This window comes from Plectropomus leopardus, chromosome 13 (assembly GCF_008729295.1).
Source record: "Plectropomus leopardus isolate mb chromosome 13, YSFRI_Pleo_2.0, whole genome shotgun sequence".
NCBI classification, from domain to species: Eukaryota; Metazoa; Chordata; class Actinopteri; order Perciformes; family Serranidae; genus Plectropomus; species Plectropomus leopardus.
The window spans coordinates 32,246,131-32,263,026 of record NC_056475.1 but is presented as its reverse complement, the minus strand read 5'-3'; the positions used below and the strand labels follow the sequence as shown (position 1 = coordinate 32,263,026).

The 16,896-nt window shown below is 40.6% G+C and overlaps 1 protein-coding gene and 1 long non-coding RNA gene across 2 annotated transcripts in view; one reads left to right on the top strand and one right to left on the bottom strand.

Annotated features, from left to right (window-relative positions):
• Nucleotides 1-16,896, top strand: part of dscama (Down syndrome cell adhesion molecule a) — a 150,254-nt gene that overhangs the window by 123,449 nt on the left and 9,909 nt on the right. The window contains 9 exon segments of the mRNA XM_042499673.1: nucleotides 4,515-4,711; nucleotides 5,013-5,109; nucleotides 6,242-6,370; nucleotides 6,562-6,729; nucleotides 7,261-7,331; nucleotides 8,659-8,902; nucleotides 9,219-9,365; nucleotides 14,864-15,019; nucleotides 16,042-16,175. Coding sequence (XP_042355607.1) covers nucleotides 4,515-4,711; nucleotides 5,013-5,109; nucleotides 6,242-6,370; nucleotides 6,562-6,729; nucleotides 7,261-7,331; nucleotides 8,659-8,902; nucleotides 9,219-9,365; nucleotides 14,864-15,019; nucleotides 16,042-16,175 — 1,343 coding nt within the window.
• On the bottom strand, nucleotides 9,283-14,029 carry LOC121952836. The gene is made up of 3 exons (XR_006106464.1): nucleotides 13,945-14,029; nucleotides 11,287-11,362; nucleotides 9,283-9,352 (listed from the first exon to the last, which is right to left on the bottom strand). It is a non-coding gene; the product is annotated as an uncharacterized LOC121952836 (long non-coding RNA).

Here is a 16,896-nt window from a genome sequence, read left to right as displayed (position 1 = left end):
CCTGGGAGAAGGAAGGGAGGAAAGGGGAGGCTCTCGTCTCACGGGAGTAGCCTATCAGCAGCCAGCCTATCCCCCACAATCCCCTGCAGGCTTAAGCGTATCATCACTGCCCTCTGGGTTGCTGTGGAGGAACACAGCTCTCCTCACCTCCACATCAAATACAGACTGAGCAAGAAACATACACTGCTCACTCTGCCCAGGATTATTTGCTTTTCCAAAAGCAATAATGCTCATGTTGTGTATAGTGCATATTCTTTATGCTTTTATTTGAGCATGTTAGTATGTCTTTTCACAACAAGTTATTGATAAAACAGTGCAGCGAGTAGCACAAACCAAGATTTCAGTGGTTAGATGAAGCAGAGATGATTCAGTGACTGATAAAAGATAAGATTTATGATGATGTCATTCTTCTCTGTTAGCTGTGTGCTCTGCCCCATGTGTTATGTTCAAGGCTGAAGTAGACATCAGGGGAGTTGATGCCTAATGAGACAGGGGACTCCCTTCTCCTCCTTCACCCCCTCTCCTTCTCTTTCTTTCTCTCATCACTCTTGTAGATCTGTTCCCATAATTCCACTGGATATTACAGAAATACATCAACACAACAATTACAGGGCCATAGATTGTGCCTGAGGGCAGGCTCAGCTGTGCTGCCTTTACACACAAGCACTCGCACATTTGCACAAACATGTGTATACATAGACAGGAGCGTTCAAACACACTTAGACACAGACATGCAAATTGTATGTGCCTCATCTTTCAGCCCTCTTCATGTTGCATAGACCTTGCCATTGTTTACTATGAAACCCAGTCAGCAGAATCATTGCTGGCATGAGAGGTTCCTTAAAAACATGGTTATGTTGCCGATATGATGAAGTTTTACACTTCTTTGTGTTTTGGCAATGCTGTATGTGTGGTTATGTTAAGAAACAAAACCACTTTGTTATGTTTAGGAAAGATCAGGGTCATTTTGGCTTTGGCTTATTTTTTGGCATCCCCTCCACCTGCTGAGGACAATAGCAGTTCATAATATACATGTTATTAGAACTATGTCATTTTAGAAAAAATTATGTGGTATGTATGAAAGGTAGAAATGAAACAGGTACAAAGGTACAATGCCAATGTTTTCTGGCAACCTGGCTGTGTTTGCTTTGTGAGTCTCTGTCCACATTTGGCTCAAATTAAGATGTCCTTTTTTCAAATAAGTGAGTTTGTTTGATGACATGTGTGACGATGACATTTTCTATATGTTGATGTCAGCCTATATATACTATATATATATACAGAAGAAAAAATGAAGAATAATGAAACAAGTTTGATGACCTTATCTCAAACATAACATGTACCACATTATGTAATCACTTACAGGCTCTAGTGGCAAAGAAGACACCTTTGTTGTCAAAATGGGACACCTTATATTTTGATAGAGAAATTAAAAGAAGATGTAGAAAATGAAAAAGACAATTAAGATTCTCATGTGACAAATTATAGAGTATTTAGAATCTCCACAACATCTTTTTTCCCCTTCTTTATTTTAAAAAATCAAACAGGGCTCTCAAAATAATCTGATCAAAATACTAAGCTAAAATTAGAAAAATAATGCACAGGGCATTAGAAACGTTAGAAATTTCAACATTTCAGTAAGTGTCTTCAAATAAGTGGAAATACAACACAATTAAAATACTTATTGTCTTATATTGTTTATTTTGTCTGCCTTTAGCTTATGAAATGTACATTTTTTTTAATTTAAAAATATTTATATGTTTAGTATTTAACATGTTTATTGCTTACACGTTAGAAGAACAAGTAAAAGAGCCAGGAATAGCTACCTAGAGCTTTCACTGGTGGGATAACATTTTCTTTTAATGCTAACTAAAACACAGCTATGCTAGCTCTTCTTAGCTTAGCTCCAGCAGCTGACTCAATATTTCATAAAAATTATATTTGATCCAGTTTAGACAATTGATTTCTTTCAAAGGTGCAGTAAAATGACTGAAACCAGTGTCCAATTTTGACAGTAACAAGGTGTCCCATTTTGACAGTAGGCTATTGGCAAAATGGGACATGATCAAAGGGATGAAGGAGTATTCAATTAATTTGTATTCATTTTAAAACACAATTGCATCCCATTATAAATTATTTTGGAAGGAAACAGTAAGCTTTTTTTAAAAAGATTTTTATAAGCATAATGATTGTTACATCACAACGCTACCTATTTCTCTCACAGTCGTGGATGCTCAAATGTCTGTAATATTCAGACAGTACAGACATCTTGCATCTAATGCACAGAGCTGTCCTAATCTTTTCACCATGTTTGTTTTGTGTCACCTTTGTGGCACAGTATCCTTCTTTGCAGCAGTGTCAAAAACATGGCCCCTCTGCCACCTCTGAGCCACTTCCACTGCAAACTAAAAGGAGCCGTGCACCAAAATGATAACGTTTAAATAAAGCCTGAGCTTTTTTCCCCCCACTTTTCCAAATGTGCCTCACAAAAAAAATCATACTTGTCATGCAAAATAAAACAGCGTGCTTTTCCACAGCCGAGCCCCAAATGGCTTCAGAGTGAATAAGAGATGAGGTTTAAACATTTGCAACCTCTTGCCTGACACTTCCCATCACATCACAGCAGTCACGCTTTGTGTGCTCGTGTTTGTGCATGTATGCGAGAGCTCACACAAACATTTATGTGCTAGCACAAGCTCATGTGTATGAGTGTGTGTGTGCATGAGTATGAGGGCGCATGTGTGAGCATGTGGGAGCAGGGGGTTGTTATACACTCGGGTCTGGGTGTAATGATGCATGTATGTCGTTAGTGTGCGTTTATCGTTGTGTCTTCAGAGTGTTGTTAGAGCATCACTGTACCATTTAGGACCCTCGGTTTTAAGATACATGTGTAATTGGATGTTTTTTTTCCATACCCTACCATGTGTCTTTTTAGCAGAAACCTAACCATTCGTGCTTTTGTTGCCTAATCTTAAGCATGTGCTTTTGTTGACGTCCTGGTGTTGGTTGCCATGTGCTTTGTTGCTTAAACCTAACCACATGCTTTTGTTGACATCCTGGCATCAGTAGTGGCATCCCAGAACAGCGCATTATGTAGACGCAGAAGTCCACTGACAAAGCAGCGATTTGTGATGACTTGGGATGAGAACGTGTTAGGAGGTCCACAGGTGTATCGGGGAAGACAATGAGCTGTTTGTTTTGGAACAAAGAACTCCAGCACACTGTCTCCTACACTTACAGTGAGAAGAGATTTCTTGGATACGTTTCAGTAAACCAAGATGTTCATCAGGTTATTGGTTGGACCGCAGCATGCAAACAATGCAAGCAATGCAAGCAATGCAAGCAATGCAAGCAATAAAACGCACATAGTAATAATACAGAGATAGATATTTTCAGTACACAGAAATATTTTCAATATTGTCAGTACTTGGAATCTACTTGTGGGTCTACCAACCAATGTAAGATGGTCTCTCCCATTGTTTTGAAAAAAAAAAAACCTACAGGGCAGATTGTGCTGAAATCATTGTTTTCTGTAAATCTCCTATTATTTGGATTGTAGAAGACCGCGCACCGAGTTTTTTGTTCTTCTTTCAGTTTAACAGAAGACGATTCGTAGGGTTTTTAGCATCACAGCTAGATAATAGCTGAACAACCACAGTTAGATGATACATCATGTCATCAGCATTAGAATTATACAAACCAGCACTGCTTTTAGAGTGTTCGGCATACTTTTTATGTAACTGAAACTGCCCTATCTAAAAGTTATTTGAAGGAGAGAAATGGGTCCTCTGTGGTTCAAAGGAACAATACTAGCAATGTATCAAATCAAGTATTCTTGAGTCAAGTCAAGTCAAGTCAAGTCAAGTCAATTGTATTTATAAAGGCCATTATCACAAATCACAATTTGCCTCAGAGGGCTTAACAGCAGACAACATCCCTCTGTCCTTAGACCCTCACATGGACAAAGGAAAAACTCCCAAAAAAAACCACCCTGTAATGGGGGGAAAAAATGGTACAAACCTCAGGAAGAGCGATTGAGGAAGGATCCCTCATCTAGGACGGACAGACGTGCAATAGATGTTAAAAAACAATTAAATTACAGTAATGACATAAAGGAAAGATAAAAGAGAGAAAGAAAAGGAGAGAGAGGAAGAGAGAGGGGGAGAGATGTACAGCGATAATGGTAACAATAACATATCATGTAACAATAGTGATAGACATAAAATTAATAAATGCAATATATGATAGCATGTGATGTTACATGCAAATATCGTAGGTGTTAATAAGAGTCCCATGTGTATATTAATAGTGGAGGCATGACTTATAATAATGGCAGTAGAAGGTTGCGACATGCAGTATCACAGCATCAGTGCAATCAAGGCCCACGACAAAGGCACAGCCTCAGACAGGACCACAGCAACAGCGCAACCAAGACCACGATTCAGGCGAGCTGGGGTTAATCTAGGAAATTAACAAGATATCTTCTTGCTTTCTCCAACTTTCTTTCACACTAGTCCCTGCCATGATCACATCCTACCCAAACACTACGCTGGCAACACAGGGGGAAGAGAAGAAGATGAGCTGCACGGCCCACGGTGAAAAACCCATCATGGTACGCTGGGAGAAGGAGGAACGCATCATCAACCCTGAGACCAGCCGCTACGTGGTTTCTGTCAAGGAGGTGGGCGATGAAGTCATCTCCACCCTGCAGGTAGGAGGCCACTGAGAACATTAAGTTTGGGGCCATATGTTGGATTGTTGATATTTATTTGATATGTGAAGCCACAGCATACAGAGGTTTTACCTTCTTTTTTCCTATTTTTCTCTGGTTGAAATTTTTTTTTTTAATTAAATACTGAATAGGAGCGCCCATCAGCTCACCTGGCAGAAGATATCAGATGATGACATTTATTGGATGACATCAGTATCACTAACAGTGACATCCACCTGCATATTATTTTTTAATTTTTATTTTTAAATTTAAACTCATCTCCTTCCTGTGCATGCAACAGATCATGCCCACAGTGAGGGAGGACTCTGGCTTCTTCTCTTGTCATGCCATCAACTCCTTTGGTGAAGACAGAGGGATTATACAGCTCACAGTGCAAGGTATGACTTCAGCAACCTCAATCCCTCAAAGACAAAACAACAAAGGCTGTGACAGAACTTTTCAGCCTACACACTAATTGCAGATCGCTGCCATATTCAAGTTCAGCTGCACTTCAATCAAATTCAGTTCAATACAATTCAGTTCAATTCATTATTTGTCCCGTAGGACAATTTGTGTTGCAGCAAGTGTTAAAAACATAGTAAAAACACATGAAGTACAAACAATATGACACAGAAACGTGCAGCAGTTGACATTAATTTGTACACATGGTGACTTGCACCTGTGCACATTCAAGCTCCATAGGAGCAGATGAATAAGTGCCCACCATAACTCCATAGAGCCTGTAATAATTCAGTGAGTATTAAATATGAAAAACATCTCCTAATAATGAAAACTGTTTCCAAAGTAGTATACATCACCATCAGCAGTCACGATAATGCAGCATCAGGACCGGCAGCGGACCAGTACAGGTTGTTTGTATTGCCTGCCAAACCTGCTGCCGCCACCACGAACACAAAGAGTATACAGCAGATCTAGAGACACTCCCGCCCTCTTTATTTTTCTCTCAAACACAAACCGAAATCCATTCAAATGGTAAAACTAGGTCGAGCTGATCGAATATAAATCAAGATTATGCCACAACACTGCCTATTTCTCGCCTAATGTGTTTTCAGAAAAGTATTTTAATGCCTCGATTCACTGTAATGGCGAAAGCTTGTGGCCATCCTGCTTCCTGCACAGTGAAAATAAAGGCTGAAAAAACTTTGATCAAATAGTAAAACAAAGCAGTCAAATATAAACCAATATTCTGTTATGGAGTTGCATATTTCTCTCCAAAAATGTTTGCAGAAATATGTTTTAGCTCACTGACTGAAATACGAGATCCAGTCAGCCGCTATTTTGTCGAACAGACCATTCCACATTACGTCAGGCGCATAGCATTCTGGTAGCTGTAGGTTTTCTACCTTTTGAGCAAAAATAAATGCTTCAGTCCTTTTTCTCTTTTTGTCTCTGGTTGTGTAGCACCAATATCTAAAGTTTATGTGTCTTTCTAGTTTTATGAGAGGGCCTTCTTTAAATCTGTGAAATACTTCTTTAAGTGTTTGTGCTTGATAATGTTGTGCCTTGTAGAGCCCCCAGACCCCCCAGAGGTGGAGATCCGAGAAGTTAAGGACAGGACCATTGCACTGCGTTGGACTATGGGTTTTGATGGCAACAGCCCAATCACAGGCTTTGATATTGAGAGCAAGAACAAATCAGGTACAAGAAAATACATACAATATCTGAAATGAGATGATAAGGTTTGGAGGGAGTCGTGTGGTTTGCAATGTGATTTTATTCCCCCTTTTGCTTTGTCTCAGTGATTGAATAGAACCTGTCCTAATGCACTTAGCTTTGACTTCGCCCCTGACATGGCGACCCCAATAAACCTCTCCCTCTCCCATCCACAGCCTCCTGGGAAACCGCTCAGAAGACCAAAGATGTCTCCCCCCAGCTCAACCAGGCCACCATCATTGACCTGCACCCCTCCTCCACCTACAACATCCGCATGTTCGCTAAAAACCTGATTGGCAAGAGTGAGGCCAGCAACGAGCTCACCATCACCACTGATGAAGCAGGTGAGAATGAACTGGCGGAGGGTGAGTCTGTGTTGCATTTTGCGCTGAAATAATCTATGCACGTGTCAGACACTAACAACAATTAAGAGCAAGAAAAACATGTGAACGCGGTTGGAGAGTGAAATACAGGAGGCAAAAGGAGGTGATTGGCCGACTGAGTCCGTTCATTAAAAGCCTGATGACATCAGCCTCATTGGCTCTGTTGCATTATTGAACACAAGATGACCCCACACTTAAAGCAGAAATTTTCGTTTAGAGGCCTCAGTAGTAAATGTCACGCTACCGTCAATAGGCCCCCCCTCCCTTATTCCTTTATCTCCCCTCCACTCCACCACAAAATTCCCAACCCCCACAGAGCATTTCTCCTCACCCTCAGCAGTCTCATATAAATACAGCCATTTCATTTGTTCAAATAGACATACAGACTTTTTTGTGAATTAGTGTTGTCTGTGACAGCCTTTGAAAAATGTTTGAGACAGTTGTTGATGTGTACAATTTTATAATATGTGCATGGTGGCAATCTAATCCCAGCTCCTGATGGACCACCTCAGGATGTGCAGCTTGAGGCCCTCTCCTCTCAGAGCATCCGGGTCACTTGGCGGGTAAGTTCACGTGACCCTGTGGGTTCAAATGCGTGTGTGTTTCCATGAGGTGAGTATAAAGCTGCAATCAGGAATGATACTGATGAGTTCTTGTGGCTGAAAAAAATCTGTTTTAAATCCCCAAAGAAATTCAGTACTAAACTGTAAATCGAGTCTTTGGAGTAAACAATGAACCTACTCTTGCTCCTCCTGAGCTGCTCAGCAACAACAGCAGATGACTAAAGCTGTACTGGTCACCTCTCAGGTCTGATTGGTTGTCTGTTCCTGAATAAAAAACACTGTAAAAAGACCCCTGTGAGTAACTACAGTATTTATTGCCACTGTCAGTCTTTATTCTCATGTCTGATGGTTTAGGTGAGGTGACACATTGTCATCAAGTTATTGTATCCATCATGCGTTCAGACATTTTGGCCTTTGGTTGTATTTCAAATGTGTGTGAATGCAGGGAAGACACAATAATTTCACATGCATCTAAATATATGACTTAAACAATGACTTGTGATTACATTTTACTTCATCTCTTTCATTTAGTTTGAACGTGGGAAACTGTTTGATGCACATTTTCTCTCAGTCATGCAGCTAGAAATCTGGATTAGGTTGGCTGCATTGTAGATTTTTTGTTGTTGTTGCTGGACTCTATGGGTAATACACACCTTCAGCCACATGCATGCGTTCACCCACTGACATTTACATACATGTCACTGGCCAATCAGGCTGAGTCTGAATATGGAGCCCACGATAGAGCTTGATGAATGAACACCCTGTTCATCAGCCCAGTCACAGTGGGTGCATTCAGTGTGCTGTAACTGCTCAACAGCGAGGGCAAGAAAAGCTGTTTCAGTGGAGTGAAATCTGTCAGCCAGCTGCATCAACCACTGTCAGCTGACAAAACAAGCAACAATGTCTGTCTATAGGACAAGAGCCATGGTAGCTTTACTTTTTGATAAATAATTGCCTGCACTGACAGTAATGATCAAATGGTGTGCAGACTCCACCTACTCAGCACACAGCAGGCGTACAACGGTGTTGAAATGGTAGGGACCAACTGATCCTGACTGGCTAAAGGTTAGTCGCCAAGACCTGCCAATTAATTTTTAACATAGGCTGCCGCAGCAGAGAGGTAGGGAGCCCCAAGCTAACCCAGGTAGTATTCAGTCGCACTGGAAGGCACCATGGCCTAACCCTGCAAGGTTCAAAAGACAAGCAGGACTGGAGACTAAATTGTTTCAATTTGTCTTGTAACATTTTGTAGTTTAGCACTCATGTACAAAAGATCAGGGACATTCAACCCCATTTTCTCAGATAACCCATGTTGTTCTTTTGCCAGGCACCCAAGAAGCACCTCCAGAATGGAGCCATCAGAGGCTACCAGGTGGGCTACAGGGAGTACAGCTCTGGGGGAAATTACCAGTTCAGTGTGATTAGCGTGGAGACCACAGGGGACAATGCAGAAAGCCTGGTGCTGGACAACCTGAAAAAGTTCACCCAGTATGGAGTCGTGGTGCAAGCCAGCAACAGCGCTGGGACAGGGCCCTCTTCCACAGAGGTGGCTGCTACCACACTGGAGGACGGTAAGACAGGAAGGAGACAAACTTGAATACCATGTCACATTTAAGCTGTGAACAGAATATTCTAAAGTATTCCAAAGAGATATTAGATGTGTTCAATATATTTGGATTGATTTGGATTTGTGCTAACAGGGGTGATGCCAACACTACACAGCTGTGAATTTACAGTGTGAGAGAGGCAGAAAGCGTGCTTTGATTGTGGAGAGATTTGTGGGGATATGACACAGCCTAGTGGAGATCAGAGGGTGCTGCCACATGTTGTCAGTCTCATAGTTTTAAGGTGCACTCTTTTCATAATCTGCCTCCTGGTTCTTCACAGTGCCCAGTCGTCCTCCAGAGAATGTCCAGGCCACAGCTACGTCTCCGGAGGTCATCTCTCTGTCCTGGCTGACCCCTCCCAAAGATGCTCTGAACGGCAACCTGCTGGGCTTCAGGGTCATTTACTGGGCCAACCTGCCAGATGGAGGTACACATTTATATCTACACACTACACATGAACTGTTAGGGACATTGTCCTCAAGAAGCAACATATTTAGGAAAAAATAGAAGCTGCTTGATTGCATTTTTAAAATGAATAGAAGTGTTCTTGAAATATAACAACCATAACTCTATCACAGTGTCACTCCATTTACTGAATCAGGGCCCCGAAGAAGATACAACAAACAAGCAATATGCAGACCTAAAACGGTCCCCGGTCAAAAGTCCCTGTGTTTAGACCTCCAGTAGTGCCACTGGTACTGTAATATTCTTTGTTTTACCATGACAGTGCCATTAGAAAATCAACCTTTTTTGGCTTCATGCAGAATTAAACAGATTTCATAATAGTGAACAGGGTCTGGCCTGTTGTTTGTCTGCAACCCGTGCATGGCAGGAAACAGCATTTGGTGTAGCAGTATTGTTGTGCAGGGGGGAACAGCATATGTTGATAGTCCTAGAACAAGTTTTGATAACAGATCAATTAAAAAAATGAAAATTTGTTATAATTTGGGAGAAATACAGGAGAACTGTGACCCTCAAAGAAAGCCAGGAGAGTACCATGAAAACAGGAAGCATCCCTAATAATTTGGAAGGGTTGGCAAGTCCATCCATCCATCTATCCATCCATTTATTTTCTTCCGCTTATCCGGGGCCGGGTTGGCAAGTATGAGATACAAAGTCCTATAGAGTTTTAGTGCAATATATAAGTTCAAATTTGCAAATGGACACCCAGTCTGGTCATTCAAGGGATAGACCAAAGAAGTTCGGTCACTAGTACTTGTACCAAAAACTGTACGTCACAATTTCCTGAGGTCTTCCCCTCGGATTTAATTCAGCAGTTGTCTTTTCATAAACACTGAGTATTTCATCTGTACATTTGGAGCTTTGTCCAGGCTGTCTAAGTTTACTGTCCATGTTTAATTGGAATGTGAGTAGAAGGCTGAATCCCACAATTCAGTTTCACTGATATGTTTTTATGACATGAGACACATGCAGCTTCTTTGACTGCCTGACTTGGTGAGGTTGAAAAGGTCAGAAATTGCTAAAACACTCCCCCCTGATAAGCATTTGATGGTAATAATTAGGAGCTCCTTTGTGTCGAGTGAGGTCTGTTGGACCAAACAATGGATCAGGTTCAAAGGATCCTCCAAAGGAATAAAGACTCTTGACAGAGGTCACAGATACAGGGGCTAAACACCCCTCCCCAAGAGAAGGGTAAAAGAGCATCACGTCATCAAGGCTAAAGGAGGGAAAAAATCTCTTGAGACACTCAAACACTTAGCTATGTAAGGTACACAGGTATACATGCATTGTACATGTTTTCAGCTGCTCGGGTAACATTACAGCTACCAGCAAACCTGCAGCCAACTTTGTGAGGTACCAGAGGTCTCACTGTTGCAGCCAAAAACTGCCTGTTTTCCATAATTTCCTGAAATTATGTCCAACCTTGAGGGTGTAATGGCTGGCTATTTAAACAGTGGCTGTTTTGCGTTCAGTCAGTTTGGTGCTGTAAGTGTTTTAAGTTCTCCTACTTGTGCAAAGCAGTGTGTGGGCTGTCGTTCTGCCTTGAGTGTCCAATGTTGTGTTACTACTGCATCACCTGCTCTTTTTACCCATGTGTTTTTGTCTGTGAATGCTGAGCCATCCATGAACAACTCCAGCTCTGCATGCGTTCAATAGTGGTGTATCCTTAACGTCAGGTTTGGACTGCACACAAGGTTTTTGCAGCTGCACAATCTCGCAGCTCTCCATGCATTCACCAAGTGCATTGTTTTACTGTAATGTTTGGCATTTCCAACAACATTGCATGACATCTCAACCATCTTGCAGCAGAAAGATGAGCAGGTTTCTGTTCAAACAGAATTATTTGCAGAGAGTGGAACTGATAGTGTCAATTCTTGATTACCTACCATATGGATTCCTTAACAGCTTTTTCTGCAACTGCTACCACCCTCAAGCAAAGAGATAGCCTTGGGGCCCCTGGTCCTTTTGTGGAGAGCACAGATAACATATTACCATTTTTTCATCGACAGTTTGTGTGACTTGTTGTGTCATGTCTAGTAGTCAGGTTCTGTGCAGCTGTGGCTCAGATCAGGTTGTCCCCTAATCGGAAGGTTGACAGTTCAATCCTTGGCTCCCCCAGTCAGCATGTTGAAGTATCTTAGGGCAAGATACTGAACCCCAAATTATTCCTGATGGTAGTTCCATCGGTGTGTGAGTTAAAATTGGAGTAGCAGGTGGCACCTTGTACGGCCGCCTTGGCCACCAGTGTGTGAATGTGTGTGTAAATGGATGAATGTGAGTCGAAGTGTGAAAGGGCTTTGAGTGGACAAAAATGACTAGAAAAGCACTATACAAGTGCAGTCTATTTACCAAAAACAAAGGTGTGCACTTTCTTTAATGATAGAATAAGTGAGGTGTCATGTTCCATCAAATACTGAATTATTAAAATCTAATTCATTCATCACACAGCCAGACTCCTCTCTGAAAACTCTATCTGGTCAAATTTTGAATTGAAATCTGAAATAAAAAGCAACCATTCTCTCAGTCAAACTGTGAGGGATTTCTGTCACATTAAAGTGTCAACAGTGTCCTGTCATCCTTTTCATCCCAGACACACCAAACCGACATCTGAGAAATAGCAGCAATAAAAGCTACCTGATGGGTCACTGTTGCATTGCAGTGTCTCTGCCAAAAAGTTGCACCACCACACCAAGCCGACATTCAACAAGCACATACTGTATGTGTATGCACCTGGGTGAGAGGAAATGCCCCACCATACCAGCAGATGGCGGTCATCTGCAAAAGGCTATGCTGTAATGAGCCAGAAAAACAAGGAAAAAAGGAAACATGGATGTAAATGGACCTGCACTTGTATATCACTTCTCTGCTCATTTTGACCACTCAAGCACTTTTACACTATAGGTCACATTCATCATTCACACACTTTCATATACTGATGGAACAGCCAGCAGGAGCAATTGGGGTTCAGTACTTTGCCCAAGGATACTTCAGAAAATATAATAATAATAATCATAATAGTAATTATCATTATCATTATTATTATTATTATTATTATTATTATTATTAGAGTAATAATTACTTTAAATTAATTTAATCATTGCAAAACTCTAAAAATGGAATATGGGAATCACACAAATTATCCTTTACTGACTCACATCTGATGTGTTTCTGATAGCTGAGGTCCAGTTTTGATGTGAGTCGGTATTTATTTATACAATAATCTCTGCTGAATACAAAAGTTAAATAATAAAACCTGTGTCATGTTATGTTTTTAGAATTAATACAGTAATAAGGATTGTTAATAAGGCTTTTGAGTAAGCTATACTATACTACTGGCCAAAAGTCTGCGTGCTCCTGTTGATGTCAGACAGCATGCCATGCCATTGTCACATGTGGGCTTTGTATCAGTGGGATTGGTTGTGACAGCTCGATTACCTTTGACCCCTGCACTGTCACATCATGTTGGCCTGCCTATAGAACATGAGCACCACAGACTTGACAGCCAGGACTAGTTTCCCTGGCAACAGTCTGCAGCTCACTGCTTTTGCTTATAGGTTATTGTATGTAAATGTAACCATTGACACTCCACATTTAACAGTGACCTTTAGCAATTAATCTCTTCACTATTCTATCTGCACCAATCTGTCCCAGACAAGAGCAGTTCATCAGTATGAGAGGATGTGATGTCACTGACCAGCAGAGGGAGGTACAGGCCCTTACTATCAGTGGACCAGTGCTGTTGTAATCAGTGTAACAGTGGTTCATGTGTTTTTTATACACTAACTGGTCAGGGTTACAACTGACTGATTTTATGTGAATGTACTGCTACAGATACAGGTATGCTACTAGCAGTCTTGTGAATGTGAGTAAAAGAAGACAATAAAATACTGCATTTGATTCATTTCGAATCAGTACACTGTAAATAGAAAGTATTTATTCTAACTTAACTTAAAAAAGTTTTTTTTTTACTCTCAAATTCAGTCAACTTAGAATTTTATGTAACAAATGCTATATGTTTACAGAGTATAATTCTACTGAGCTGTACAAAACTTCAGCAGAAGTCATGATCACAGATCATAGCTCGATTTGTTTAGTATTCACTACTGGTTAAAATTTTCATTGCACACAAAAATCCTTTTTCTCTGTCACTTAGAACAAGCTGGACCTGTAGTATCTGCATTGTGTATTCTGCATTGTGCAACACTTCACAGAAGCCACCTCCAGTCAGTTCTAATTAGACTACTACTACTACTACTACTAACATTATGAGAGGAGTTCTTTTAAGTTTAGAACTTTTCCGAATGCAGATAGAAGCTTACAGTTCTAAGGTGACAATAGTTAGGTTAGACAGCAAACACACATACTCAAGCTACATATTCAAGATTGTTGATGGTGTCAGTTTTTTAAAAATTGTTTTCATTTTTGTATTTGGGCACGCTTACTGCATACCAAGACGCAAGGCAAATACACACACACACACACACACACACACACACACACACACACACACACACACACACACTTACAGGCTTAAATGCATTTACCGTATGATCAAACAATTGCAGTCCAGTGAGTTTGATGGGCGTTCCAAGCATTTCATTGTTCATTAAAACGTAAAGAAGAGATGCAGCTAGTCTCAGATCTGTGGAGAGAAGTGAAAAGAGAGAGAGAAGGAAGGGGAAACATTATCAAGATGGACAGGAAGTGACATCAATAGCTTATAGTGTACTGTAGCAGGTAGCCAGTTCAGACCCTCTAACACAGCAGGCCTTGGCCGCAGGGTTTGTTAAACTTTATGAGTGCATATATCCAAGGCTGGACTGGCATACTGGGCACTTGCCTGGGGGCCAATGTAACTTTTCGGCTGGAACAACAACTTTTTTTTATTGTTTTTTTCTGTCTCTTCTCTTTTTTTGACCAGCTGAAACACAGGTAGATCAGCGCATCATTTTATTTTCTAATTGACATTGGGACCTATTGCATCTTTAAACCCCCTTTGGGCTCAGTCCCTCCATTAAATAGCTACTACAGAAAAAACACCCCACATAAAAGGCATACATTTGTGCTTAAAAAAATCACTATAATTTAGGAAATAAAATGTTGAAAGCATTTAATTTTTGAGTGGAGGTATCACGGAGCCCCTGCTTAGTGTGTACCAACAATTGTTGTAAAAACCAAAGTCCCTGTATAATGTAATAAATAAAAGACTTAGATTTGTGTGATGTGTTGTGGTAGGCCAGTCTGGGCCAAAATGGCCCAGTCCAGCCCTGCATATGTCCCAGGCTGTGCTCTGACACCTTACATCCATGATTTTCCATATAATAAATAGGTGACATGTTTGGACCAGTGGCAGCCATATCACTGCTTTATTTAGAGTAGGAAACCTGCATTTGATACTTTGACCTGAGGTTTCCTCACTAAATTTGTCTTTATTCTGCTACTCTCTCCTGTCTTGTCCATCAGAGCTGGGAGAGATCAGGAATGTGACCACCTCTAAACCCTCTCTGGAGCTGGATGGACTTGAGAAGTACACCAACTACAGCATCCAGGTGCTTGCCTTCACCAGAGCTGGAGATGGTGTTCGCAGTGAACAGATCTACACCCGCACCAAGGAGGATGGTATGAAGATGAAACATCTCTACAAATAAAAAGACAAAGGCAGAAGTCACATAGTCCTTTTTTTAATGCGAATCTCTCCGGAGCTGATTTACAGATCTGCTCAGACTTGTGCTGAAGTGTAGACTAACTGCTGTAGGGCTTCATGGAATAACAGATGCAGGACCTAAGGAAGACTAGAGGCACAGTCATGTGCTTCTGATGGAGATGCTTGAATAAACAATATTTTCTGATCTTAACCCTTTTAACTCTAGTTAATTGGCTGGATTAAAAAAAATCAGGGGAAGAGGGCAATGAGTAGCTAAACAACTACAACTAACAACAACTAACTAACTAACTAACTAACAACTAACAATAATAATTTTACTCCTAATTAGTAAAAACGTTTCAAGAAAATAACCTAAAAATAATTTAAAAAACAGGGAGAAAAAAAGGAACAGTTAAAAAAGAAATCAAAAATAAAAGAAAATAACCATAAGAAAGAGTTAAAAATAACAAAAACTTTTCTAGTCTTTCTGATAGTATTCCCTAGTTTTTTGATAATATCTAATGATCCCACCCAGCTAATTTTCAGGTAATTTCTTTGTCATTTTTTACTTTGTTTTTTATTTTGTGAGAAATGTCTTGCGAAATGTCTAAGTTGTTTATTGCCTTTTTCCCCATGTTGTTTTAAGCTATTAAGCCAATTTTCTCAAGTTTCAGGTTATGCTAGTGAACGGCACCTGAAAGCATCACAACAAAACTAATGTCGATCAGGGTGTTAAAGGTTTAACATAACATGACAAACCTCAGTTTTGCCACTTGAGAATATTTTGCAAAATGAGGCAAGGGAGCAGCAGGTATTACAACTCATTAAGTGCAGAACTTTAACTCGTATGTGAAACATCAAGTCCTTTACAGTTTGACATTTTACATTCTGTATCCTGCTTTATGAGTTGTTTAAAAAGCCCCATAAAAATCTTCTCAGGTGATGATATAAGCTAAATTGTGGGAAATATATCAACTGGATCATCTTTTCCTTTCAGTCCCTGGGCCTCCAGCAGGTGTGAAGGCAGCAGCCGCATCCAACTCAGTGGTATTTGTGTCCTGGCTTCCTCCTCTCAAAGTCAACGGCATCATCAGGAAATACACTGTTTTCTGCTCCAACCCACACCCCACAGTATGTAGAGCTATGAACAGCTCAGCTTTTTGAGCTGTGTGCATTTCAAATGAACTGATCATTTAGGCAATTGGGCTATAAAACCAGCGTGTTCTCATTCCAACGTCGTCAAATACAACCGCTTTTGCAGTGATTTTGACATAAGATCAGAATGCCAATATCCACCTTTTGCAACTGTAATGGGCAGCATCAGCTGAGAACACAGTCTGACAGAGACGTTTGCTGTTATGACACCCCGAACTCTCAGAGGTGCAACACATTTCATGCAGTCAGGCAGTTACCTGCTGAAAGGCCTGGTTGGTGGATGTGGGATTGACTCAATGTAGAACTCATTGATGTGTCTTTTTCACAATCAGAATCAGAATCACCGTTATTGCCATTGTGTCAAGACATTTGACTCATTTTAGTTATATGTTTCTCAGTGTAAATGTACATAAATACACATAAAAGCTGGGAAAAGCCTGTGCTTACTCCGAGGAGAAACAAGTTGTCTGAAGAACAATTTGTGAGTCTCCTCCTCATGAGGTGTACCACTCCTTTAGTGATAGATGTGTTGTATAAACTGGACTAGTCTGCTATGAAGCCATGGCTTGGTGAGTGAGCTACTTTACTCAGTGTGTTTGAGTTTGTTTGGCCTTATCTAAATGTAGTTCATATGTCAGAGGTATAGGTAATCCTTATATTATTATTATTATTATTATTATTATTATTAAAATTATTA